Raw genomic sequence first — 10,549 nt, forward strand, 5'->3', positions numbered from 1 at the left:
TTAGGTTAGGAAAAAGGACAAAGTAATAGACCTTCGGCACATGATTCGGTTTTTTAAAGCACGCTCAGAGGAGTCAGACCAAGATCTTCGGTGGCAGCGGTGTCAAATGCGTGGCGTAGAAAAAATGTAATGTACAACTGTGGTTCGCATATGTTGAGGGCTGTCTGTAGAAATTCCAAACGACGCCTAAGGTGGGTCTGGGTGAAGCACACATTCAGTTCTTCTCCTGGGGTTTCCCCCGTATTGCTAAAAAGTTCCCGCGAATTGTTGTATTTTTTCTTTTCGTTTATTATGCTTATTCTCAGTGTATCTTGCGTACTTAAATAGAAAATAAACATACTTTTCAGGTATTTAAATGTGCTGTCAATAAAGCGTTAACTGCTATAGAATGTCCTTTGTTGTCTTTTTGTCGATCCTCTCGCAATGTGCATGAAGCAGAGTGGTCGGGTGAGAGTTCTCAATGCTGACTTTTGTACAACATTTGGACAATTTTGAACATTCTGTGAACTCTAAGAAAACAAAACAGTTTGTATAGTGTCCCTTCCACTGCTACTCATGTTTTCACTGATCGAGAAACAAAGCTAGAAGTAGATATTTCAAATGGATATGGGGGACGCACACGCACATCTATGGAAAGGTTTTGAAAATGCGGGCGCATATTTAACACAAGAAGAGCGTTACAAAAAATGCAACAGCTTTCACATACGACCAAAACGTGAAACGTCGAGTGTTCTTACCTTGAGGCTACAGTTCTCGTAAAAGTCCTCTACAGAAGCGAAGCCGAATACGGGAGCCGCATAGTGCTTGTTGAATGAGGCCAGCGTCCAGCAATTGAACACATTGTCGGCACGGATTACATTCTGCGAAGAAATCACATTGTGCAAATGAGAAATCTGAAGGAGCGATTTGTTGATTAAAATTGAATAATGAATAGCAAACTTGTGACCTGTCGACAATTTCTTACATGCTTGAAGAGAGCCCATCAGTTCTGCTTCAGCTAATCTTCAAGCTTTTTATAGCGGTAGAGATTATACAGACACTTCAGCCTTGTATTCGCGATCGCCGTCGGCGCCACCGTGCTGTTTTCCGAGTAATGTCTCATTGCGAGGAGAATTAAAGGCTCGCGCGCTTGGCTCCATGTGTTCATTGTCACGCCGCTGACAGAATGAGCATTCCAGAATGATCCGAGGAGGCTGGTGCCTTGATGAGGCCCTCATCCCGGACGCCCCATTTCGTATGTCGCGTGATGGATCCAGCACTGCACCTCTACCGGGCTAGTGGAGGAGAACACGCGCCGTCTCCTCTAGAAAGGCTCGTGGCTGTGCGCGGCGGCGTGGCGTGTCTGTCGCGCGGCCGAGAGCATATGCGACATGCACACCACATTTTGGTGGTCGTCTGCTGCGGAAGGGAGGTCGTATGGCAAGTATAGTGTTGTAGTTGACGTCACTAGTTTTCTACACGGGGCACAGTTGAAGTGGTGAAGCGAGCGGCATTACGAAACGCTCGCTTTGGGCGAACACGCATGTTCCGCGCTGACGGCTATCATCAGGCCATCGTTGGGCCAGCTAGTGCTCGCGTTCATCAAGTAAAATCTATTCATGACTCTTGAATTGACTGTTACCTCTATAGCACCCGTATGTAAACCCTGCATGCGTTCCCAGAGGGGGGGGGGGGGGAGGGTACCCTGGGCGACTTACGTTCGTATCACGACGGGAATGGAGGCAGGTAGGGAGAGGGGGCAATAGTGCGGCGACGACGCTACAGCAATGGAGATGGGTAGGGGGAGAGGGGGAAAGAGTGTGGCGACGGCGCTTGTGCACGTGGCCGGAGCTTCTGTGGTTATAACGTCCCGCGCATCGGAGGTGCCGGCATGGCTTCAGCAGAGGTTGTGGCGAAGGCAGCCTCCGCACGTGGCCTGCGCTTCTGAGGTATTATCGGCATACACGTCGGAGGTCGTGGCAGCGGTTGCGGCAGGCGCATGGGGGGTGCGGTGACCGCGGCGGCGTTTGTGTCGGTGTACTGTGGTGTCGTGTGAAAAAACATCATGAGGCATTCCACTCTGTGAAGCTGGTTAGCAAGTAAGCGCGTTGCTCATCGGGAGTCCGGACTATATGCGGCCTCCCCACTACGACGACAGAAGAGAAGTGAAGTTCAAAACGGAGAATGGCTACTTGTATTTCCGTTATTTTTAATATACATTCGCTTGGAGGACGGGACCACCGCCACGAGGAGCCGGAGAAAACTAGACACGCGTGGCGTTCGATGGCACCGCCACAACGGGACAGCGGAAGGAAAGGAAACTAGATACTCAAGCGCTTGGAACGGCGACAAAGAGAGGGCGGTGCCAACGTAGGCATGGCCGACGCGGGTCACACAGCAGCAAATCTTTGAGAAACCTTTATTTTCTACCTGGGAGTCTACTGATCTTCAAAATGGTGGCCATTGATAACTAATCTACTTAACATGCATATCGGAGGGGTGCCGAGCCAGCTGTGGAAGATGACGACAACGAATGCGTGAGCACGAGCGCATTCACGTGGGACCTAAATATTTGTGGACGCAGACGAGAAATGCAAGGAACTCTAGCCACAAATAGCTCCTCTGTTAAAAATGTATGATTTCTTAATGTATGCAGCCCAGGTATGAAGCCCATGTATGCAGCACAGCTTAACTGGTAATCCGTCCCCATATGAATGTTGCGGCCCCACGAATTTTTTCTTGGTTAGCGAATGTTTACCGCAATTTATACCGGCAATAAAACTACGAAACATACTACGAGTAATGATCTCATATATGTAGTTAATGGTGCGCCTTTCGGTCGAACGGGTGACAGTTCTCTCACTCTGTTCTCACCCAGCAATTCGGTCATTTCCTGCGGTACCTTTTTTTTGGTGGGGGGGCTTGGGAAATCCGCCTAGAAGCTTTGTTCATTGCTTTCGCGCTAGCATTGACATGCCGCGCAATGATTCACAAGCACAGGCGCCTGGTCCTGTGCTGCGCTAAGCCTGACCGCTGAAGTGCTGGCGTTCTGGCACAGGCTACAGTTGAAACCACCCTCACCAGACTTCAGAAGCTCGAGGTCCTCATTGGGCCATGCAGCCCACTTCACCTGTGCACGTTTTTCGCATGAAGTACAGCAAGGAAACTGCTGTGTGCCATAAAAAGGCTGGGAGCAGAGAATGCAAACAACTGTACTAGGTGCCATGTTGCAATACAGATGGCACCTAGCACGGTTTACTACTACTACTACTACTACTACTACTACTACTAATAATAATAATAATAATAATAATAATAATAATAATAATAATAATAATAATAATAATAATACAATTCGGGTTGTTCACGTTTTAAAAATAACAAGAATAATCGAAACTGAATTCATTCAGATGTGGCTGTTTTTACAAATAGTAAGAACATTTCCCACAGTTACGCAAACGATGTGTTTACTCGGTGTCCATCCTAGCATCAGACTCTTTCCAAGGACTTTCAATGCAGATAACAACATTTGCCCAAAAATATCTGGTCAACGCCGTTCTGTTGCCATCTGCCGCAATAAGGCATTCCACCATAATAAGCGGTTACATAGTCAGGAAGAAAATGTTTATTGCTCGAGTTCGCGAACCATGAGCTTTGTATAAGCAGCACTTCAGCGTGGTTGTGTGTGTACGCTGTCTTATTGCTTCTGGGTTTAGATAAAAATAAAATTTCTTCAAGATTTCCGCCAAATAAAAACCTATAATGCGTAGTGAATGAAGCTACAAGGACGTCTGAAGCCGCAACTCCGAAGATCACGTCAATCCATGTACTATAGCCATCGTTCCGACCGAAACTGAGCGATCGCAACGCAATTTTTCTTACAGAAATTGTAGTAGAAACCTTTACATACTGTTTGGCGCACACGATAACAGCAGCGACCGTGCGGCTCCGTGAAACTTCCGGTCCGTGCCTTACCAGTCTTCTTCGTCGGAAGAAAATGCGTGTTCTTAAGTGGTTTCAATGGGACGGAAAGACTCTTTTTACGTTTAAAGATAAACGAAAGGCGTTTAACGCGTCAAGAGTAATAGTTGTGATTTTCTTATAATTTACGGTAAACTTGGCTAGCAAAATTGTGGTCATGTACTAGGTAAAAGTCTTCAAATCTGCGAGCTTCTGATTTAACGCACTCCTGCAGCCTTTCTTGCCACATCTAGCTGGCCACGTCAGTAGGAAAAATCGCAGGCTGTCCGGCGCCTATGTATGCAATTAGAGAAACGCTCTGTGAGCCGCGGATTCAGTGCAGCAAGGCGAGTCAGCTTTCGAACGAGTAAGAAAATAGTGATTTCATCCATAGAAATCTCGTTGCTGATTTAGGTGTGCTGTGTGTACTCACGGCCGAGCGCACCACCTCCTGGTTTTCGCGCAGGCAACCCACGAAGCGCCGGGTGATCCAGATGTTGAGCAGTATGTTGGTCCCCCATTTACGCTGATTGCGGCTGGCCAGCCCCATCTGGAAAGGAGGCGACACGGCCACCGCCGCGTCCAGCTGCGCGCGGGGACCCCACTGGCACAGGTACAGAGCGAGCTGCAGGCCTCCGAGGGACACGCCCACGCCCAGCAGGCACTCCTCCGGGTAGCGCTTGCGCACCTCGGCCACCACCTACGCGTTGGCGATGGAGTTTGAGTGAACAACTTTCTTTGGCTCTTCCGTTCTTGCATGGTGATCGGTAGTGGGATGTTGGTGGTCAGAGGCCCTAATTTCAGCGGTGATGCGGTGGCGCCGATGCTAAGCGCACGTGATCTCGCGCAAGCGAGTTCAGGCACGAGTTTGCCGGTGAACGCCAACCGTTTTTTTTGAGACGCACTTACGTGAATATCTTAGCAAACATCTACAAGGATTCCACAGCTACCTTGGTTCTCCACAAGAAAAGTAGAAAGATACCTATCAAGGAAGGGGTCAGGCAAGGAGACACAATCTCTCCAATGCTATTCACTGCATGCTTAGAAGCAGTATTCAAGCTCTTAGACTGGGAAGCCTTAGGAGTGAGGATCAACGGTGAATTTCTCAGCAACCTTCGGTTTGCAGATGACATTGTCCTATTCAGCAACAATGGAGACGAATTACAGCAAATGATTGAGGACCTTAATCGAGAAAGTGTAAGAATTGCGTTGAAGATGAATATGCAGAAGACAAAGATAATGTTCAATTGCCTGGCAAGGGAACAAGAATTCAGGATCGCCAGTCAGCCTCTAGAGTCTGTAAAGGAGTACGTTTATCTAGGGCAATTACTCACAGGGGACCCTGATAACGGGAAAGAAATTCACAGAAGAATAAAATTGGGTTGGAGTGCATACGACAGGCATTGCCAAATCCTGACTGGGAGCTTACCACTGTCATTGAAAAGAAAAGTGTACAATCATTGCGTTCTACCGGCGCTAACATATGGGCAGAAACTTGGAGGTTATCAAAGAAGCTCGAGAACAAGTTAAGGACCGCACAAAGAGCGATGTAACGAAAAATTTAGGACTAACGTTAAGAGACAGGAAGAGAGCGTGTGGATCAGAGAACAAACGGAGATAGCCGATATTCTAGTTGACATTAAGCGGAAGAAATGGAGCTTGGCAGGCCATGTAATGCGTAGGATGGATAACCGGTGGACCATTAGGGTAACAGAATGGATACCTAGAGAAGGAAAGCGCAGTCGAGGTCGGCAGAAAACCAGATGGGATGATTAAGTTAGGAAATTTGCAGGCGCAAGTTGGAATCAGCTAGCGCAAGACAGAGGTAAGTGGAGATCACAGGGAGAGGCCTTCGTCCTGCAGTGGACATGAATAGGCTGATGATGATGGTGGTGATAATCTAGCGCGAAAGCGTAGGGGCGTCTGAAGGTTTAGAGGTGGCAGTCGCTTTCCTTGCGCAACCGCCTTTCAAGCCAGTGCCCGCGTATATTGCGATAGCAATTATACGGGCACTCCAGGCGCATTTGTGCCGTCGCCGTGATGTTCCGTATAAAGTACAACGGCGATAACTGCGGCGCCGCATGCCGTATGCTCTACGTGCAAGGGTGAGCCGACGATGGCGGCTCAATCTCGCGCGCGCAAGGGAGGAAAGCGGGGAGGAAACACGCCGTCTTGCATCGCGCGCAAGGCACCGGGTAGGGGGGTGTATCTTCTAAAGAAGCAGCTGCTGCGTTTGGGGCGGCCGCGCGCGGCTGGCACTATCTTGAAAGCGATCTGCGATGGGGAAAGAGTGCGCCGAGTGCTGATAGCTTCGTGTGCGCTGTGTTCTCGCCGCTTAGTTCGCGTAGAAGCGAGAGGCAGCACGAAGAATTCGCTCGCTGTTACTGCCGCACTTCCTCGTTTCAAGGTTTTGACAGCAAGTTTCTGTGGTCTTAGACTTAGATGTGTTCATGTTTTCTAGTGCGCGCGTGATGCCATGTTTGTTAATCTGGTTAGTAAGCGAATGCTTAGAAGATTATACGGCTGATAAAACTACTATCCTTACTTCGCATAGATGTCTACTAATTTGCTATCGCCATCGATGCTTCGTCTTTCGGGCGAAACTGCGGCTTCTTTAAAGCGAATCGTTTTCTTTAGCTGTTTCGGTCGTTGTCCTGGTAGGTCGGTGGTATGATGGTGGCGGGACTTGGGCGAGGAAATGAGCCGAAGGAAAGATGATGATAGTGGTATATAACAGGAAATGATGCCTAACTCTGCAACGGGTTGCAGAGTTAGGCGTCGTAGAAAAGTGCGCGTGCTCTCGGGCAACGAAGTTGCGAAAATGGACGAAAGGGAGAGGGGGGGGGATTCTCAAGCAACTGAGTGACGAGAAGCGGCAGGAAGAAGTGTGAGGGGCACACTCTTGCTTCGTTAGCTGGCTCGCTCGTAGGCCTCGGGAAGGCGAAAGAGAGGGCGCATGCTCCGTGGCAAGCGAGTCGGCGGGAGAGAGGAGAAGGGCAAACTGCCGCTCGATCGTTCGCTCACTCGTTGTCGCAGGTCTCGCTAGCCATCCGGCGGTGGCCAGCCCATCGTGGACAACGCGGTGAACGAGATTCCTTGCTGGATTCCCGGAACGAGGCGAGCGTTCCGTCCGATGATGACGGCGTTGACGCTGCCTAACCAGGAAGAGCCAGCAATGGACGCTTCCGCTCTCCACGGCTGCCAGGAATGGAATCCCGGAAGGCGAACGAAAGTGTCGAGGGAAAGCGGGCCGAATCTTGGGCGACCTAGGGGCACGGTAATTCAGAAGGAGCCTGCTAAAGGCCACCGAGTTGACCGACTAGCGGAGATGGGCGGCAAGGAGAGGGGGAGGGACTGTCACCTAGATCGTTCGGAAGTTCTTACGTTCGGGTTATTTGCTGACATTGGAATCATTGTGGATGTTTCCTGCACAATTGTTTTTCTTTCTAAGCAAATAGCTTTCTTGGGCTTCTTCTTCCGTTTTCGGGGTCTGTGCTTGCGTTCATGTCAGCGTCTGCCTTTCGTCCGTTTTCAGGGCTTTCAGTTTCCAGCATTTAAATGCTTTTGTGGCAGACTGATCAATCCCCAATAACACGATATATGTACCGCTTGTTACGAATTTTTTATCTCAGCTATAACAACCTACCTGTACTCCGAGATATCACTGAATAATGATAGCTTCCGTCATATTGCACAGTTGTCGCACGACTACGCACTGCAGTGAGCGCGGTAAATGCGTCTCATGCGGCCACAAAGCTAGTTGAACTTCACTGCACAAGTTTTGGCAAAGCTCTTGTTCGGAAACGTTCGTCAGCATGAAATTCACGCAGTAAAGCAAATAATCTGCGCGGTTGCTCTCGCGGTAAGCTGTTGTACTTTTGGTCCCTTTTGATGCCTATCTGCATCAGCGCTCCACGCGTCACTCCATTGAAAGGCAACTGTCATCGCTACTCGCGACCCCAAAAGAACGTGCACTTGAGACTGCTCCTGGCATGGCTTAACTTATAATACACATCTAAGAGCAAGACTCAAACGAGCACGTACTTACATGTTACATACGAAAATACAGAAAATAGGCTAAAGCTTGCCTCTGGGTAAAGGCTTTGTCGCAGTGAGATGGTGCCGCCTTCTGAGAAGCCCGACTGCTCTCGTGCCACTGCTGTGGGCGAGAACGTTATATTCAGCGTGCTCACGCCTTTCGCCGCCACGTAGGCGCACTTTCTCGCGATCGATTTAATTTTGCAATCCCAGCAGCAAGCCATAAAATGGATAAGAACATTCTTATCAGTCGAGTCGAGCGACTTATTCAGGTGATAACAGCGGTGCTGCCTCACCGGAACAATGAGCAGAAAAATGAATGCTTGGACAATACGTACCTTCGCAAAAACCAGCAATGTTGTGCTAAAAGGGTAAGAAAAGCAGGTTTCAAAGGTGCCGCTTCTCTTCTTGATTGGCAATTCCGCTCACAAACACGTGTGCATGGCACGTCGGTAACACATGCGTGGCTGCCGTTCAGGTGCGCTATTTCGTGCGCACAGTTTCGTCGCACACATCATCCGAGCTCATTACAGGCACTAAATCATGCGAACGGGCCAACACTCATTTTTTTTATAAGCAACCTAAAATTATATCCGGGCACTCTCACGCTTGCCTCCGTGGTAACAGCAGATCGCGCGTACGTGTACTTCTACAACTAATAAATCATACTGCACCGAAAGTACAGTGTAGTCAAACCGCAGCCGTTCAAGCATCCCAAGCGTCGCGCCACGCGTACCTCCGCGAAGTCGCTGACGCTGGCCGCATAGGTGATACGGTGCGTGGTGAGGGGGACGCCACCGCAACCGCGGCCGTTCACCACCACGCAGGGGAAGCCGAGCGCGGTGAGCGCGGGCACAAGCGCACGCCAAGGCCGGCTCTGGCTGTCCGTGAAGCCGCCGCCGGCCAGAAGCACCACGGGACCCGGCTGGTCCTCGTTGACCCAGTCGAGCGCGACCAGGCCCCGGTCCGAGAGCACGAACAACTCGCGCCGGTACGACAGCCGCGGAAGCCACCACTGCGCATTTCGGCTACATTATGCACTCTTAAAAAATTGAATTATGGGGTTTTACGTGCCAAAACCTGTTCTGATAATGAGGCACGCCGTAGTGGGGGACTCCGGAAATTTGGACCACCTGGGGTTCTTTAACGTGCACCTAAATCTAAGTACACGGGTGTTTTCGCATTTCGCCCCCATCGAAATGCAGCCGCCGTGGCCGGGATTCGATCCCGCGACCTCGTGCTCAGCAGCCCAACACCATAGCCACTGAGCAACCACGGCGGGTATTATGCACTCTTGGTGACAGTGCAATCATGCAATCATGACAGTGCATTATGCAATCATGGTGACAGTGCTTCTGAAGATGAGAAAAGGGTGGCTCGAAAGGTGTCCTTGGTTTTACAAGTTGGTGCCACAATCTATAGAATTATGTTAGCCTGGTCTGCGATGCACTGTCGTTTTTCGTACGGCCATACGCGATGTTGGAGACAGTGCTTACCCGGGCGTTATACCGTTTGTTAAATCATAGAGAAATTTCTAAATATAGTCTGTGGAAGATGGCGTAATTTCAGTCCTTGAGCTGGATTACTCGACACGGTGGACGTTACCCGCCTGCCAAAGATAAATTGCATAATCGACAAATTAAGCAATATTCACTAATTGTATCAGCCGGGCCACGTTCAATGAAACCCACACATATGTCAGGACAGTAGTGAACGCCTGTGTTTATTGTTGTCAGTCTTTTATACCAAAGCAAGGGAAAGGGGGAGGGGTTTAGTAGATAGTAAAGAAAGGCACGTGTAGTTCAACAAAGATAGGAAGCGCTCTTGGGCCTGATACGATACATCTTCCCCTTCAACGTCGTTGACTTATCTGCTGAAATTTTTGATCGTATCCCAGACGTTCCGGATGACGTGTTTGCCGCTGCGACCTTCGCTGCGGTAGAACTGGCTGCAACGGTGGTTGCGGACAACTTGGCACTACCATGGGCGAGCCGGTCGTGGGAGATTCTACAGAGGCAGGTACCTGCTCTTCGACGTAATCTTCTTCGTCGGAGGTGTCCTCAAAAGGCTCGCTCGTTGCCAAGAGGTGCTGCCGATTGCGGCGCAGGATGTTCCGGTCTTCTGTTCGCACATGGAAGGAACGAGGCCCCGATGATCCAAGAACCTTGGCTTTTCTTATCCATGTCTTTCCCCTTATGCGAACGGAGTCGTTGCTCCCGAGGTCGGGAAGTACACGTCTATTGTGTTTGCTCTGCCTGTGCTTCCTTACTCGCGTGGACACCAGGGGTCCGAAGTCTGGTATGGGGGTCCGCAGGCGTCTTCCTTGCAGCAGCTCCGCTGGTGATCGCCCATCCTCCAGTGGACTTGTTCTGTAATTCAGGACGCCAAGCCAAAAGTTCTCATTCGCCGCTTTTGTCTTTTTCAAGATGCGCTTAATTATCTGTACACCTTTCTCGGCAAGGCCGTTTGACTGAGGGTACTCTGGACTGGATGTGATGTGCTTGAAATCGAATTGCTGAGCAAATAGCCTGAACTCACTACTGGCAAACTGGGGCCCATTGTCTGTGCAGAC

General features: G+C 49.9%; 1 protein-coding gene across 1 annotated transcript in view; it reads right to left on the bottom strand.

Annotated features, from left to right (window-relative positions):
* The window catches only part of LOC125947166 (protein abhd-3.2-like), a 45,469-nt gene extending 35,359 nt beyond the window's left edge, over positions 1-10,110 (bottom strand). The window contains exons 1-4 of the mRNA XM_049671551.1: positions 10,001-10,110; positions 8,714-9,005; positions 4,373-4,639; positions 738-860 (exon numbers count right to left, since the gene is read on the bottom strand). Coding sequence (XP_049527508.1) covers positions 738-860; positions 4,373-4,639; positions 8,714-9,005; positions 10,001-10,110 — 792 coding nt within the window. The remainder of the gene's footprint in view (positions 1-737; positions 861-4,372; positions 4,640-8,713; positions 9,006-10,000) is intronic.
* Positions 10,111-10,549: the final 439 nt, after the last annotated feature.

The sequence above is a fragment of the Dermacentor silvarum genome, chromosome 7 (genome assembly GCF_013339745.2).
Source record: "Dermacentor silvarum isolate Dsil-2018 chromosome 7, BIME_Dsil_1.4, whole genome shotgun sequence".
In the NCBI taxonomy this organism is placed as follows: domain Eukaryota; kingdom Metazoa; phylum Arthropoda; class Arachnida; order Ixodida; family Ixodidae; genus Dermacentor; species Dermacentor silvarum.